The sequence below is a fragment of the Vidua chalybeata genome, chromosome 8 (genome assembly GCF_026979565.1).
Source record: "Vidua chalybeata isolate OUT-0048 chromosome 8, bVidCha1 merged haplotype, whole genome shotgun sequence".
NCBI lineage: Eukaryota > Metazoa > Chordata > Aves > Passeriformes > Viduidae > Vidua > Vidua chalybeata.
In genome coordinates, this window is record NC_071537.1 from 26989655 (window position 1) to 27007630 (window position 17976).

At 38.6% G+C, this 17976-nt stretch overlaps 1 protein-coding gene and 1 long non-coding RNA gene across 6 annotated transcripts in view; one reads left to right on the forward strand and one right to left on the reverse strand.

Annotated features, from left to right (window-relative positions):
* The first annotated feature begins 7 nt into the window (after positions 1-7).
* LOC128791770 (uncharacterized) lies at positions 8-10523 on the forward strand. Its single transcript, XR_008432135.1, has 3 exons — positions 8-232; positions 5872-5944; positions 10441-10523. It is a non-coding gene; the product is annotated as an uncharacterized LOC128791770 (long non-coding RNA).
* LDB3 (LIM domain binding 3) overlaps positions 9018-17976 on the reverse strand; it is a 116121-nt gene continuing 107162 nt past the window's right edge. For all 5 annotated transcript variants that reach the window (XM_053949634.1, XM_053949635.1, XM_053949632.1 and 2 more), the window contains 3 exons: positions 16272-16392; positions 14835-14950; positions 9018-13642 (listed from right to left, as the gene is read on the reverse strand). In XM_053949634.1, the coding sequence (XP_053805609.1) occupies positions 13553-13642; positions 14835-14950; positions 16272-16392 (327 nt within the window). In that variant the 3' untranslated portion in view covers positions 9018-13552. The remainder of the gene's footprint in view (positions 13643-14834; positions 14951-16271; positions 16393-17976) is intronic.

The following is a 17976-nucleotide window of genomic DNA, read 5'->3' on the forward strand; positions in this document are numbered from 1 at the left end:
CATCAGCACGTGCCGTGGGCGGGAGGGCTGGCGGGGCTCCCCGGCGAGAAAAGTTGGCCGGGAGGAACCAGCCGGGCCTGCTTTTCCTCCCCAGGAGCCCCTCCGCGGGCGGGAGCGCGGCCCGCAGCCTGGGCCAGCTTGTCGCTGGGCGCCCGGGCCCCGGCGTTATCCTGCCCCGCCGGCCCAGCAGCGCTTTCCCCGTGAAGAAGCTCCTGTAGGAAAGGGCTGGAAGGTGTGAGGGGAAAAGTTGCCAAGCCGGTGTCATGGAAGCACTGCTGGCCTTGAAGAGGGTCGAGACACGAGAAAAGCAGCTGCGGCTGGGTTTGGCTGCGGGGCCGGGAGGCTCCATCCGTATGCTGGTGGGGTTGGTGCCGTGGAAAGCGGCCGAGCTGGCGGGATTCACGGAGGAGGTGGGGTGCGGGATTACCGCAGCACCTTTGGGGAGCTCAGGGGGCTGCGAGTGAGCTGGGGAGGGCAGCGAGCAGTCAGTGGTGGCAGCGGAGTAGGGAAAAAGGAGCGACTCGCATGGGCCTTCTGGCTTCGTGGAAGAATAGTTCTGAGAAGGCTGACGTTGCAGTGCCGCGGGAGGGATAGAGTTCCATTGCAAAGGACAGCATTGTTTGCTTTTTCCATTTCCTGTATCTAAATAAATATGCCCAGTTAGTTAGATTGGAATACATTATAACTTCTGCAATGAGCTGTTCTGCTTGCTGATAAGGATGCTGAAGGCCATGATTTGCATTGTATTTCGAAGCTCCTTATCATTAGGACAAATTGGAAAAGTAATAATTTGTCTGTCTGTCTTCAGGTGAGGTCTCCCAGCAGCAGTGCAGAAGGAGCTCCAGTGACAGTGTTACGTGCCGTGGAGGCGGCACAGCTCCCACCTGGGCTGCTGTTTTTAATCCTTCACTTGACAGTGTGACAGCAGTTGTGCTGCTGATGTCCTCTTGCCCTTCACCTGTCCTGTCACTTGGTTACTCTGCATCAAGAACTTTGCACACAAAGCCAGCTACAGGGGAAATGAAGATCAAATGGATCGTAGAGACCTACTCAGTTTCCCTTTGCTGCACACCAAAACACTCTCTAGGCCTTCGGGACACACCAGTAATTGCTGGTGTGGAGATGGCTGCCCAGATAAACTGAGTATAGAGAATAACCAGTTGGGAAGCAATCTGGCTTACTGGTGCCAGATAGCCACATGTGCATATATTGCGGGAAACATGGGCTTGCTTATTTTGTTGACCTCTCCACAGTGTAGCTCCATTTTTGCATGCTAATATCAGATAGGACTTGTAAATGTTGTGTACTCCACTCCAGAGTTGTCACCTCTGAATGTAAGATGAGAGCACTGGCTTTGTATCTGGCTCACATGTGTTTCACCCACAGATTGTTAGATGAGCGCTTCACTTCTGTATTATCCTACACAGCAAAACAAAAGAGGAAGTATAACTTCAAAACTATCACCTTCACACACTCCTTTAAAATGTAGGCAGGTAAAGGCACACCTAATAATTGTATGTGGCCAGATACCGTGGTGATAGGCATTTGAAAATGCAGGTCTTGTCTTACTAGACTTTTGAAAATTTTTTCCAATCACCATCATCCAGAAAATCTGTCAGTGTCCAAAACAAAGCCAGCCTGCAAGAAAGACAAAATCACAGCTTCCATGCCAAGCAATACAGAACTCCTATGCTTATGTTTATAATTTCAAAGGAAAATATGAGTCTGCTGTTCTTCCACTCTGTGTACTATGAAATTATAGCAGCAGAATAGACACTCAATATGGAAGAAGAATGCAGCATGCATGTGTGTGCTCCCAAGCAGAACCAAAGCTGTTAGTGCTAGCATCTCTTCAGTAATAATGTGTGCTAATACAGTCCAGTGCTCGTCAGATGTTAGGTACTGATTCCAATCCAGGATGCATGAATTTAGCAACAGCCACCAGCCTTGAAATGGATTTAGCCCTTTTTGTGAAATGGATCAACTCTTTTCATCCAGTTCCTGGTGTGTAAATTTGCACGTTGCAAAAGCTGCTGTCTCAGCCAGTACTTTTCAAGGCACTTGGACATTGAAGGTACCCACAAGTCCCTGTCAGGTCAGGAACAGTGTTGCAGAGGATGAAGTTTTGTATTGCTATGGCAAGTAATGCCCATCTCTACATTATTGAGTACTATTAACTCCTTGTCTTAATCACAAAATAAAGTCAGCAAAAATAAACTACATCATAATAATATTAGGACTGCAGGAGACCAAACTTCATCCTAATCTAAAATGATGAATCATAATGACCTTTAGAAAGTATTTAGATTGTGATGGACGTCTGATGAAACATCACGTAGAAAATACTGATATCTTTCAAAACAGTGCAGTACTTAGGTTTCAAATATCTCTACCAGAATAGGTAGAAAGACCTTTTTAAACCAGAAAGTGAACACTTTAGATGTTGGGCTCTCAGAAAGACACAGGGCTCCAGCAAGCTAGTTAGCAGCAGCAATCTTGGAGAGGATTTTAGGAATCTGCAAAAACTGAGACACACCAGGTTTAGTAATACTAAGCATTTATTTTGTTAATTGAGCCACACTCAAAAAAACCAAAGTCTGAAAATCTGAAAAGAAACATAAGTTTATTTGACATTTGGCCAAGATGAGATGTGGAAGTCTAACATGAGATATAGAAGAAGCGGTTCAAAACTGACTGTCATGAGGAAGAGAGCTGTATTATTAAAAAAAAAAAAAAAAAAGATAGCCTTCCAGCTGCTTTAATTGTTATTTCCTCTCCAGGAATTTCTTATTAGTTCTTGGAATCACTAGGGAACTACAAGAACAAAGAGGTATATATAGGGAGAAGGTCAGCCATGTGATAGGACTTGATCTTTGTAGATCCTTCTTCCCTTCAGTCTCTGGAATTCAGATGTCTTAAATCTGTGGTCCAAATATATTTTTGAGAACTGTTTGCAATTAGATGAGTATTTCTCTGTTACTGCTACAAAAATAAATATTCCATGTTACATATTAAAAGACTATTGCCCTTCAGCCAGGGACACAATTATTTCACTTAATATGACATGCAGTTGGCTTTGTCTGTTTTTCAGAACTATTTTACTTGAAAGCATATTCTTTTGATTATAAATGTATTCAGCTGCTTGTTACTTACAAAAATAATGGATTTTATTACGTTTTTTAAATGTAAGCAAAAATAATTCAACAAGGCAGAGTCAAATCTGTGAAGAAATGCGTTCTTAAAAAATTTTTGCTCGTGGATCACTGGCAGTAAAGAGGCAAGCCATGTCCAACCAGTCTGGTGTGGAACTGAGTCCAGGGCAGCACTGGAGAGCACTGTGACAATAATCCAAGGAGTAACAGCTCAATGTGCAGAGCATGGGCACAAGGAAACAGAAGTGCTCCCACAGCTCAAGCACTTGGTGTGTTTTGGGCTTACTTGGGCTTCTACAGGGGATTCTTCCTCAGCCTCGAGCAGGTGGCCATGGAGGAAGGAGGACACAATGGCTGTACCTGTCCCCAGCAGCTTCAGGGTGGGAGCTGATTCCTCACTGAACTGTGCTGTGGGGAACTCACACCCCTGCTGTGGCAAAGGGCTGCAGCAGTGGGAGCACGTTGCTCTGGGAGACATCTTCCCAGTCAAGAACCAGACCTCCCACTGCTTTTTCTGTTTCTTCTTCCTGTGCCTAGTTGAGCTGTATGATTTTGTTTTTATGGATTCACATTTACAAAACCCTGGTTGCAGTCTTCTCACTGGGTCATAATAAACCCTGATATAACTCCCCTTTTAAATACAAATTACTTTGTTTTTCTTAAAGCCAGAGCATTAAAAGTCTTGTCACAGAAAAAGGAAATATTTGTAGGCTCAGCAGACGCTTCACCAGGGTGCCTCACTCACATCAGTTTGTTTGGAGAATTAGTAATGTTTTTCCTAGATGCATGCACATAAAATCCCAAAAGTCTTCAGTTGCTCAGAGAAGATTAAGGATTTCATTGTAGCGCTGGTTTTAAAATTTATGTTCTGAATTATGTCAGTGGTGCCAAATGATCTACAAGGAAGTTTGAATTATACTCAGAGAGAAGCTGAATGTTTGTTCCTCCACCTTTTGTTACAAGAGGTATTTGTTTCTTTTACAAGTTGGAATAATCCTTAGATCCAAACTCACACTGTATTAACAGTTCCTCTGTTAAGCCTGATGCTCAGGCTTTGTCCTGAAACTGGAGCAATGCTGAAAGAGGAAATGTTTTTAAAACCTGCTGTTACACAAGGCAAATTCTTATCAATACAGAAAATTTCTGTCTTGGTGTGTATAACAGCTTTGTCCTCAGGGGGCATGGATTCAAGTGGAACTGTTTCTGGCAGCTGTAGGAGCAGGCACTGTAGAGATTTACAAAGATGGACATTTATGAGACTGAAAATTCTCTGTTCTTCCAAGCTTCTTAAAATGAAACAGATCTGATCCTATACAAAAGGAATGAAATAAGTTCACCATTTCCTTATTTTTTTCTCAGTCCAAACATATCTTTAAACACGAATAAATTGCTGTTAAATAAGAGCAAGTGCAGAAAAATAGTCTCATTCACTTTTTTTTTTTCATATTATAGTGAAACCAATATGGGGCTCCAAAATAATAGAAGGATATCCTTGTATTTCAGCTAAAATGTCTGAAAATATATAATGAAGTTAAAGGCATAGCAATGAAGCTTTTCTTTCTCAGTCTGTAAGGTACTTGAATATTAACTGAAACCAGAATTTGAACAAGTTGAACTCATACAGCTAAAAGCAAATCCCAAAAAACAGTCTATAACTCCCTATGCTTCCAATGAGAAATTGGCCTGTGTCTGCAAATCTCCTCATTTGGCTGCCACACCTAATACAGTTTAAACTCTCACTGGCATCAGCAAAAAATTACCTGATTAGGGATGCAGGATTGGATCTAAGATAATAGCATATTAAAAATCCACTATGGATTCAAAAGCTACTAATGGAAATTAAATCCCTGAGAATATAAAACATTCCAAGCAGTTGAACAGTTTCCATTGTACATACTCAGAATGCTAAACAATAGCAGCTATTGCATGTGTGACCATCAGGAAACACAGCTGTGCTTCTTTGTGTTACAATTAATTACTTCCGTTGTATATAAAATTGAAAGTATTGGTACTCTGGGGCGGAAAAAGGATATCCTGATGCACTGCTCCTATTTCCTTACCAAGGCCTATTACTGAATGTTTCACCATTAATTCACTTACAATGAATTACCCTGCACAGAATAAAGGAAGGGTAGATTGGGTGGTTAATTGTTATACTAAAAGCTACTTTTTCTTTGGATTTTCACTCTCCTACATTTTTATCTCATTTTACTACTTTTGCATATGCCCTCTTTGATAGTAATTGCTCACTTTTAATTAGTTGCACTTAATAAGAAGGTCTAAAATAAACATTTACTTAACTATCTTTTCACTTAAAGATTGTTCTATTAATATTTCTTAAGTTACAAGATCAGAAAAAGCACAATCTTTCTCTCTGTCCTTTAAAAAAATGAACAAAGTCCTCTCAACTGAAATATTTGTGGCCAGGTTCTCTGAAGCTGGCACACAGAGATGTAATTTATACCTTTCTGTGCCAGTGAATATTCCTAAGCTGGAGGGGAATGAGGATTGTTACCCAGAGTTAGGGAGGAGTAGTAACAACCCTCTCTTATGTGTTCTTTTTTTTTTTTTTTTTTTTTTTTTTTTTTTTTTTTGAGAATTGCATAAGAGCAAAAACTGTTTGAGGTTGTACTAAGTAGGCAAATATGGACCCTAAGGAAATACACTACCCCCAAACTTTAATATCTACTTTTTAATAACACTGACTCTTTCTTTTTAGGGAACTTCTAAACAGAGAGCAGCTTTTGTGACTCCTTAGGAAGTCAATGAAGTCTCCAACAACCACCAGCCATGTAAGTCTATAAAAGGTGGATAATGTGTTCTGTGTTTGTCTCCAAGAATTTAATTTCTCAGGATATGTCTCCTGTCCTAGAAGTCTGACAGTCTGTCACCTTTCACCACCAGACTGCTTCCAATTTGTTCTAGGATGGCTAACACAAAGCTGAGTAAGTTACATGTGGAAAACATGGAGTCCTTCAATGTGAGAATAAGTAAATTTTGCCAAATGAGCTGAAACCTTTGCAAGTTTGAATTCAGACTGGTGTGATGATGCAGTAACAGCAGCTCAGAAGAACTCCCATTCCAGAAACTGCTTTACATAATAAAAATGGCAGAAAATCACCATCCACAAAACAGCCCTGTTGTCCTTTTGCTGGCACTGGGAATACAATCTCAAAGGCAAACTGTGCTCTGCCATTATTTTATAACCACACGGTTTTCAGATTCAGGTATGCTCTGAGGCCACAGCTAGAACCAGGATCCCTGGCTAGCAGTTTGGGTTTCTTGCAAGGACTTTCTGGCCAGAAGTAGATTATGTGTAGTGTACATGCAATAAAGCAGAAACTTTCAATTAGTGTCATCTGTGTTGTGCATCCACAATAAATCTCAGGAAGTCTGGCATTTGCAGGCTGCAGTGGGCTGAATGCACTCACATGAACAGCAGAGCCCACTCTGTCACCTTTTACCCCACAGCTTACAGGCATGTGAAAGAACAGGAACTCTGGTCAGGCTTCTGCACGTGCATTAATCACAGGGAAATTTACAATATCCTTGGAATCAGTACAGGGAAAAATTTGCAGGAAGAAAATCTGTCAAGGAATGTGCAGGGGACAGCTGAAGAATATTTTGTTGTGAAAGAACAATACCTGGTCTTTGTTTACAATGCACAAATAAAAAAATCATTCCTGAAATCCTATTTTTATATGAAGCCAGATTTTTGGAAAGTGTGCCCTTTTTTCTGCTCCCACATCTCCTGTGCTATCAAAATTGTGGAGTTGTTACTTCATAAAGCAAAAATACCTAACAGATAACAAAACCCAGCTAGGGTGCACTCAGATTCATGCATTATTCTTAAGCTGTATATAGTAAATGGACTAGATAACAACAATTTAGGCTTAAATAGTGCAGGTATGAAACACATCCACTTAAAGGAAATCAGAATCTCAGTTCTGAGTGTTTTAACCAGCATATATGTCCCATACATGCAGGAATACATATAGGAATGCTTGCATTAGTCAACATGGAGATTTCTTTAAAGGAAACTAAACCTCAATCCCAGCATTATTTTCCTGTCTACATATGATTAGATCTTAAAATAATTTAAACACTGTAAATCATTCTTTTGTTTTGAAATGAGATCTTTAATTAAGGCTATAGATATTTATTAAACCTCCTGAAAATCCAAAACATCCTTTTTAATACACAATGAGAATAAAACAATCTAGAACAGCAAGTTTTCTGGCTTTAATGTAGCAAGCAGCATTCATTCCACAAGCACTGGAAGAATCATCATCTTCACTCAATTCAAGGTTGTATTTTTATCTATATCTTCTAATTAAAAGAAAAATAAGTCTCAACTCTTTCAGTAACACTATGCATAGTAAAACTAAACAGAAACAGAGGAATTTCCATAACATCTTTGTCATAAATCAAAGTAATCCCATTTCTAAAGTAGTAAGATGAGAAAATACTTTTGTAGTAGAGACAGATTTATTAATGATACTCTATGCATACTAATTTATTATTCCTTAACAGTAATAATCTGGAAACCTTCAAAGGAAAAATCTTTTGTTCAAAAGTTTAGCTTTGTTAAAAAAAATTCCTTCATGTCTTTATTACGGAGAAAATTCTTGTGACTCAGCCTGACAGTCCTTATTAGTACAACACACGTTTGTTACTGTTTTCTTTTGATGTAATCTTCCTAAGAGGAGGCACAAATGTATTTTAACAGCTATCCAAGGGCATATTTCATAGGCACACAGAACAGAATTTATGCCTGAATATAGTCTGAGTCTCATCCATAACTCTGATTTGCCTGGGAGAACAAAGCATTTCATTGTGTATTCAGTAATGGTTTCAGCAATCTTATTCACACATTCCTTCCTTTCTTAATCAACAGAAACTGTTTGAATTCAAGATGCATGATTGGAGTGGGAGGGGCAAACAATGCCAAAGCCTATACTTTTGAAATCTCCATTTTCTTCAGAGCAATAATCTCTCTTTAAGAATCTCTGTTAAGAATCCCTTAATGCAACATTTGTCACACATTTTGCACCATGTCCTCTCCTAATGAACTTTGCTCTATTCATTTTTTCCACCCTGTCAGCTGGCATGGTGCTCTGCTTATGCCTCTACTGCTTCCAGTTCCAACAACTGAACTCTCCAGTGATCACAGTGCACAGTTTACGAAGCACTGTCTTGTGCAAAGGTTAAATGTCAGAACAGACAATCTGAAAACCAGCAATTTTGATCTGACAAAATACAGCATACATTCTGGGCATTCTTTTCAATTGCATTTCATTGTAAACAGAAATTGGGGCTGGGAAATAAAATCAAAAATGCACAAAGCTGTGATTCCTGATGCTGTACTTGGTAATGGCATCTAAATCCAAGTCTGTTCATTTATCATCTAACTTCTTAATTATGTTTAGTATACTTATTTGTACTTCTAAAATGCCTGTATTTCTGAGAGGCGTGCAACAGGAATGCACAAAATGGCTGTTCTTGTAAAACACACTGTTATATGAAGTCATTCTTTCATTTGTACATATTTCTTGGCACTAGAGCTCAATGAGGGTGTTTAAAACATTTTGTGTATTTTAAGCAACTTTTGCTAAGAAACAGTAGAACACCTACCTGAACATATGCAGTCAAACTTTGTTTGCAGATGCATCAATGTAACTGAAGAGTGAATTTACCCACTCCTTACAAAGTTACTATAAACAATATTTGTTGACACAATAAGGTCTGGGACTATACAGGTCTTGCTGAGTTACAACATGTACTGTTAGCAGACTGCATCTTTTAAGCATACTAATATTTGTTTAAAACAGCATTATTTGGTCAATAAAATATTCAAGACTGATATACAATAAAGGTGAAACCAATGCTTTGAATTTTTATTTTCAGGCCTGAAGTAGAGAGTACAAGCTTGTGTATGCTTTCTTACTGATATTACATGGCTGAAAGCTGTCAGCTGTTCACATGGCATATTAATAAATATACCCAAATCATAAAGCTTTAAATGTTTTTGCACATTGCTTTTATTACTAGACTGTTTTATTCATGTTGGCACAGATAATCCATGCAAGGTAATTACTCACATCTCATAAACCACCCGACATTCAGTTCTGAAATAACTAGAAACTTAGGAAAAAATATCTATCTAAAAGCAAGGGCACTTGTGGCATCAAGTCAACATGTCAAAATATTATAAAACCTAGACTTCTAATACATGATCACTGCAGGCAATAAATCACTCAGTTTCAAATTCTGATGTTTATAAATATTAAACAAATTAATATTCACTACCAGGAGATGAGTATTGCAAAAAACCATTAGTGTGCCCAGCATTAGACACTAATGAATGTGTTCAGTGCTGTAGACATTCACATTATTAAACATAAATACAAGTAATCGTCAGCAAAACATTTCACCCAAAGTACTGACCACTGAAGGACCAATGGAAAAATATTTTTCCTTGTTTTGAATTGATTTTAGAATTGAGAATTGTGTAACTTGTGAATCCTGTATAGTGAAAACTAATGAAAAAAAGTCCTAAGAGTGGGGGTTTTTTGTCCAGATAATAAAAGTAGCCTTATTTGGAAACATTTAATTTGCCCTGTTCTGCAAAAAGACCACCAAAAGAGAGAAAAGCATTAAAAAAAGCTTTTGAATCCTTTGACTGAAAAGTTATTGAACACTTTTTAGTTAGACAAAGACTGATCTTTTTAATTGATCATTCAGAGGTACAGTATCTTTCTTTTATTGGGCAAAACCTCACATTAATTAGAATGAAGAGAAATATTCCGAAGAACTTAGGACTTATCTCAGGCATCTCTTACAAGACATAAAACATAATCAAGTACACATTATTCATCTTGCATATTTTTGTCCAACATTATTTTCCATGATAGTTAAAAGGTCATATTTTGAATTTTGGAGATATATATTATTATATATATAAGCATTTTACACTCTCCATATCACAAAGGTGACGTAGCAGAAGAGTATCAGCAGTTATGTGGTATTCTACCTCTGTGAAAGTTAAAATGCTACATTATTATTCACAAATTTCTGGTTCAGATATGTGCAAAAATTATATCTTAATATAGATATCAAGGGTGGGTACGTGGATTCCCTATTTTTGGACCACATTATGAAGCAGCACAAGTCATAACAGGAAATTTTTATTACAAGATAATCCTCAGGGTATCTCTGTTCTTCATTCAGAGATATCGCTGTACCTCATACAGTGATATGTAAACTAGCTTTAATCTCACTTTTTCAGACACCAGCTGGAGTCAGGGCATGTGCTACAGTGCAGGTTCTCTGCCCAAGGAATTTTTCAGCACTCTCTCAAGCCAGTACAGCTCCCACTGAAGTCTCTGCTGCTGCACTTTCACTGCTGCCACCCTGCAAGCCAGCTCAGCTCTGCTCACATACACTGCATTCCCTTTCCTGCAGTCCAGACTTCAGATTTACCAGATTGGATCCTTGCTCACCTTTTCTGTACGTATCCAAACCATCTCTCTGGGCTATTGGGAGCTACTTGTACCCTAATTTCTTACTTGAAGCCCTCATCCTGACTGTAGTGATCCTGGTGCCCCCTACCCAGCCTCCCCTGCCCCACCCAACTCTCTGACATGCCAGCGTGGTGAAACTGCCCTTACCTGGCTATTCCCTGCTCCAAGCCCAGCCTCAGGAAGGGCTCCCCATCTCCTCAGTGCCACTCAGCCAGAGGCCTGCAGAGCCCCTGCATTCTGGCAGCCTCAGGTGCTCTCCCTGTGCGATCCCAGCCTCCCCTCCCCTGCCCTCACTGACAGCCCGGTTTCCCACAGCCCACCCCAGTCTGGCCCCGCCAGGGGCTGTGAGGAGGTGCAGCCCCAGCCACGCTGCCTGCCAGCAGCTCTTCACAGACTGCACTCCCTAGCTGCAGCCCAACATCTCTGGCCAGATCTAAAATGATTTATCCTCCATGGTGCCAGCGAAGAGGAAGCTTATAGGGACATTGAGGGGGAAGGTGGAGGGGAGAATGAGACACACACATATGAACACATGCAGATTAGAGGTGAAAAACCTCATGAAATTCTCCTGAGGCATCCATCACAAGCCCTTCCCATGGAGCCTGACTCCCTGTTCTGATGTTGCAGTCAGAGACTAGTCCCAGTCAGTGGCCAACACTGACACAAATCTGCCTAAAGAATATCTTCAGTGCAGTCTCAATATCGATTATGCTGATGTGAATTCTCTCAAATAACAGATAATAATAAACAGCATTTTGTTGAATGGCACTGAAAAATGAAAAGGAAATGTAGAATTTTCTCACTGTTGTGAATATGTATTTAATGAAGTCAAATAAGAGTGGAAAAAAATATTTCACTTCCATAATTATGATATATTCCTCTGGAGAATATTATGAGCCAGATCTTTGGATTTTGTAATCTATAGGACCATATTCACACCAGCCCAGCACCGACTGAAAAGAGAAATTTGCTTGCTTACAGAAAAAAAAAAAAAACCAAAACAAACAAACAAACAAAAAAAGGCTTTGCATATAATGTACTAGTGTTTTAGAATAATTCATGCATACAAAAATCTGACCCTGTAGCAACTCAGATCAGATCACTGCTAAGATCAGTGAAAACTAAGATACCTACTGAATAAATACAGGTCATACATGTCAAAACTGCCACAGGCAGTTCAGGTTGTTAATTTTGTCCAAGATGCAGACTGCCTGCAGCTAACTTAACCCTTATTTTAGAACTCTAAATTTATTCCTCCCCTAAGCTTTGGATAGTTTTTCATCCCTTAAAAGACACACAAATAAAATGGGTGTTACCCATGGGAGGGACAAGACAGACAATGTTATGTAATTTTTTGCTACTCAAAACACAAGGTAAAATAGGTGCAGATGGCACCAGCATGTGGCCCACAGAAAGCATCCTCAGCCTCAGAAGTACTAATTCAAAACTGTCAGTACTGCAAGCTGTCAACACACACATCATAATTCTCACTTAAATGAGTTAATAAAGCTTGAACAGTAATCAGACTTTCCATCTTAACTCCATCAGACAGAACTGTTGTCTCCCATATAAAAGTCACTGATAGTCAAAAATTCAAAAATATCATCAGTACTACAAATATTGCTTATTTGAAAAAAAGAGTTTTATAAATAACAACTTGAAAGTTGTTCTCAAGCTATTAGGATAGATGCCTGTATAGTTATTAGAAAAGATGACTGTATGGTTATCCTAATTGCTGGAACATAGCTACTGTTTTCCAATGGCAAATACTGCTACAATTCATGATGTGCTGCATTTAAAGTAAGGAAAGGAATAAAGAGTATGTGCCTGCTGCCTTATGGATTTTTGATACACATTCATTTACTATAGGAAAAAAATACCTTTTTCCTAATTATGTGGGATAGAGGAGGGAATTTTTGCAAGCTCTCTCCCACAACCTAGCTGTGTTAGATGGATGTGTTTCTTCTGTGTTCACTAGTGTGAAGGTCCAGATGTAGGTTCCTACCTCCCTCTGATATTGGTGGGAATTAGAAACCAAAGCAAGATTGAATCTCTTTTTTTTTCCACAGGAAGAAAGGAAAATGGTTTTGAATTAAAAGCTGGCCTTTCCAGTCAGCTCTATTCCATTCAATGTAAGAGCAATTTGGAGAAAGCCAGTTGTCCTTTTCCATTACGATTTGAAAGTGAATTATCTACTGTGCACATAGAAGCCAAGTGCACTAGCGAGGTTGACCCAACCATTTTATTTTCAAATTGTTATGGATTGTCACCTAGGCTTCCCAGCTACATACGGATTCAAGGCAGACTTGTTATTTGGAAAGAATCTAAAATATCTGATGCTATGAGGCAGCACCACAACATAATGGAACAGCACTCACTTTTCCTAGAGGAAGCCCTAATCTATTTATTTCCCTTTGAAAGCTACGGCCTTTGGTTCTACAGATGACTGTACATATGGCACTTACTCATTCTTGCTATGAAAGAAAATGACTTAATACAGAAGTATTTTTCCAGTTGTTTTTAAACATCAGTGTGTGGTCTAAGCAGTAAAACTGCTGTGGGGAAGTTAACTTGAAACTATATTTGCACATTACTTTTTATAATAGGGTTTTTAGTTAATCTCAATATTTCCCCCAACTATTGCTATAATAATGGACTAGTTCATGAGTTCATTTGGTTTTGACTGCTCATTCAGTAGGTTTTTGTATGAGCTTTGCAAAAAGCACATTCTGCATTTGTGAAAGAGGATAAAGTTAAACTTGAGAAGTACCAACGTCTAGCTTTTACCGAGAGAAGTGCTAGCCATGGTTATCAACTTTATGATTGCTCAGTTAGTCATCTGTTTTACCCCAGCATTACTGACTGCCAACTCTTCTTTTAAACATTGATGGCATGGGCATGCTTCTTGCACAGTGGCTTGTCCTTCTTGGAGTAGAATGGCTGACCTTCCAAATTCACATGGCATACCTAGAATTAATAATAAATGCAATCAGGAATAATTAAGGAAAAAGAAAAGGGAGAAAGATGTGGCTATCAGTTTCAACTGTATTGCTCTTCTGCCCATGCATTTCTTTGGTAGTCTTTAGGAGTCATGTATTGATTTGCTATTGATTTAACCCACTGAAAGAAATCAAGTTAGGTCCTCAAAAAGACCCCCACTGTGAGAATTGCACATTAACAACATAATAAAACTATAATTTCCACAGAAAACGGGGCAGCTAAGGCAAATGAATGAGCAAAAAAGAACATGAAATATTCAGAGAAAGTGTCTTTATAAGTAATCAATATTACTTATAATTATCTTACTTACTGTTATCTTGTGAAGGAAACTTGCTTAGTGTTCCTTTCTATGTTAGAATTTCCAAAAGACTTCAGTTTTCACAAAAACACTTTTTTGCAAAGGTAGTTTAGCTTCAGATATTTATAAATATTTCTATACTTTCAACTAGTCTACCTAAATTTTAGACTTAAACAAACATTAGAAATTGTCACTGTCAGTTTGGTGTGGCTAACATACTATTTTTAGCTAATTAGAGATTCTAGATATTATTACTTTAGGAATAATACATTGCAGAGCTGCTCAGTGGTATTAGAACCAGATGAAAGTACTGTTTATCATATGGATTTTTCTGCTTTGTGTGCAGAGTGTGGGAATATGGCCACACTCCAGAGCTATGTGCACACCACAGATTGATGAGTTTGACCAACTTCTATGCTAATTACTATTCATGCTCTCTAAACTTCTTTTTGCAAGTTTCAACAAGCATTCAGCATGGAAATACAAACTTCAGTGCTTTGTAAGTAAGATTATGGTTATACTGTTCAGTATGGTATTCATTTATTTTCAGTCTTGTTCTATCTTTATTTGGCAAACACTGGAAAGAGTAACAGCAATAGTGGTTTGTACTGCTGTATGTACTATCTAAAACTGGATGTTTTATTAGAAAACACTTATGATGGTCAAATTCCATAACTCTAGTAAAAGTTATGGAGGAGAAGAAAAATTACTCCCATCCTTCACCAAATGGAAGTAAAAAATGAAAATTCATCCCTCTGCATCCTTAACCATATGTTAGTTATTACTGCTTTCAGGTTTTCTGATGTTACTACACAATTTAGGAGTATAAAGGACTAAGATAGTATTTGATGTAGAACCTACAGCACAAATGAAGCAGGTGTCATGCCAAGTGTGTCCAAGAGCTTCAATGAATTTATCTCCAGCTTCAACAGGATAATCACAGCCATGACATTTTGTGCTGAACAAAGCAATATAATCTGAAATAAAAGAAAAGTCAAACTTAGAACAAACTCTTAACATAATCATATTAAGTCCAAAAGAAATAGAATGTTTCCAGACAATGAATGTTTTAATTGTTTTTGCTTAGTTTCTTACTACATTTACTGAAACACTCCTACTGAAATATGCTTCTTTTCTTTCATTATTTAAATATAAACTCAGTCCAGAACCCTCCATTAGTATGACATTTATCATCACAAATGTAGAAGACATACAAAAAATGCATGGAATTTGGAGTGGTGTTTTTCACAATACTTTCAAATTAGCTTTAATATACGTGGAATCTATTCATAGGACAAATATGACTGTACAAAAGAGTCTAATGACAAGGGAATGTTACAAGTTTCCATGCCCATATTAATGTTCTTTTTGCATAAAGAGAGAACATTATGGAAACACCATACTGGCTGATTAATACATCTTTACTTTATCAAGTGTGATTTGGAAAGGTTTGACATTGAAAAATATTAATGGAAATTCCGAAGGTATATGGAATCCATGAGAGTTATTTGATGTTCTGACAAAACCTCAGATTTTAAAGGGTAGGTACCCAGTCAGTCATGCTGTATGGGTTTTTTTTCTTCACTAACAGCTATTCTGACTTGTAAAATTTGAATTGCATAACCATCAGAAAGAGAGAAGTAGGCCAGTTGCTCACTCAATGCACAAGGGGAATACAGAGGGAATACCACTTAAACCTTAACCTCCTTCCTGACTATGTCAGGCAACTCATTTGTAGGGCAAGTACCATTTTGGGAAAACATGGCCTTTTCCTTTCTTAGCTGGCAAGAAGCAGTTTGTTTGTTGAAGCAGCCAGGAAACAAAATCTGCACCACCATGTGCTGTACATCTGTGCAGACCTATCTCTTCATAAGTGTTGGTTGAACAATTCTAGGGTGAGGTAACAGCATCAGAGGTCACAGCTCCAGCAACTCAGAAGGATTGTGGGCAGCTCTAGAAGACTAATTTTTCATTTCTGGTGAGCAGAATCTACCAAGGAGGGGAGTGAAACGGGGGAAAATGTGTAGGGAAGGAAGTGCAAGGTATGATAATACATAAGGGAGAGAAATGAGAGAAGGCATTGTGGACATTGAGGCAAAGACCAGCACTCTGCCATTCTCTCATATAAACTGGAGGAAAATACAGAGACACAAACACTCGTACATGTGGAGAGAGGAAACAAAATCCATGTGGGATGGGGAACTGATATTATTTTGTTCACCAGGTGCTTTATTCTTACGTTGCTTCCATGAACATGAAGCACACAATTACTGTGCAGAACTGTCCAGACTGCCATACCTTTCTCACAGTAAGGCTCCCCATCCTCCATGTGGAACAGGCTATTCCCAAACGGCTTCTTACAAGCAGCACAGACAAAGCAACTTGTGTGCCAAGTCTGTCTCAGGGCATGCATCACTTCCTGTAAAACAAACAAACAAACAAAAATCTCCAGCAGAATAGCCAGCACTGCAACTTCCTCCTGGAGAACAAACACAAGGCAGAGATGCTCTAAATTCTTCCCTTCTGTATCAGCCAGTTCCCCTCCTCAAAAGAAAGAATTATGACAGAAATTGGGCTCATTTTGGAAAGAAAGAGGAAATAGGACTGCAAGCTTTCTAGAACAATGCATTTGCCAACATGGTTCAGCCAGCAGTTTGTATCAACATGCCCAGTCGCTGTTGCAGGAGGGTTTCTGTGCAAAGATTCTGATTATTTTCTCCTCTGTTTTGACATGACCAGTATGAACTCTTCAATGCAGGAGTACAATTTGTTAAATAAATTTCAAAGAGTCATTTTCTAAGACCAGGAATAAGTCGTGTAAGTCTGTTGTTTCAAAATAATCTAGATTCTGTAGTAATTTCTTTATGCTTCTTACAAGAACAATTCACAAACTAATCTAAAAAAAATCTAAAAAAAAAAAATAGGAAAGGTTTTTTTAATTTATGTGATTAGTAAAAATGAGTTTGCATGTCTGTTCCTAAGTCACGTGTTTATCACAAAAAACCCTATTCTGTGCACCTGATGTTCTCCTCAACTGAGTACATCTAGATTTTATCAGCTTCTTACATCTGTCCAGTATGGAGAAATATCTATTACTGCTTCATTCTTTTATCATACAGAAGTCTTCCAAGTCCAAAAGCTGCTGTACTGGGCTCTGATGCACATTTACCTGCTAATTTGCAATCTTACGTGTAGCCAGGATGATGTTTGACAGTGTATCTCTGTCCAACAACCCAGATTTCAAAGGCCAGCTGCATAACTGCTGTAAATTAACTTTGTTAACTTCAGTGAAACAGCATTGATTTATACCAGCTGAGAATCTAGATCCTATTTTATGTTGCTTCCAATTATACACATAGACTCTGATTCTCTTTTAAAGATTGTTTTTAATGTCCACTGTTTATGAGAAAATGGATTGAAGTCCTCTTCCATGCTTTCAATCCAGTGAATAGACAAAATAGTCTAATTTAGATTTGCCATATATCTCATTAGAGAATCACCATTTGAGATTCATTAACTTCTGTTACTGTTTGCAAAACAAGTATTGCTGATAAATAGGTTTGGATTAATTTATGAACCTCAGTGAGGTAAGAAGCAAAAATAGCTTGAGAAATCTTATTAATATAAATAGAGGCAGCTGGCATCTTTGCTATTTTCCTGATGAAAATCCGTAATGGGAAACTGATTTGTGCCAGCATTCATTAGGTAGGTTAAGTCAGCACTCTGCTATAAATTACTTCTTCTGCCGCAGTAGTGAACAAGACTTGGTTGGAGCCAGAGCTTCAGCATCGATGTCTGATGCTGCCACCCCTAATTGGCAGCTGAGAGAAGAGCATCAGTAATGCCAACATTTAGACAGATATCAAAAGGTGACAGCTAAGCAGTGAAATCCAGCAAAGGACTCCTTGCTTCTTCATCTGAGCCATACATTCACTACAACTGCATGCACAAATACACTGCTAAAATTATTGATGGTATTCCAGCCTCACCACCATCTAAGGCA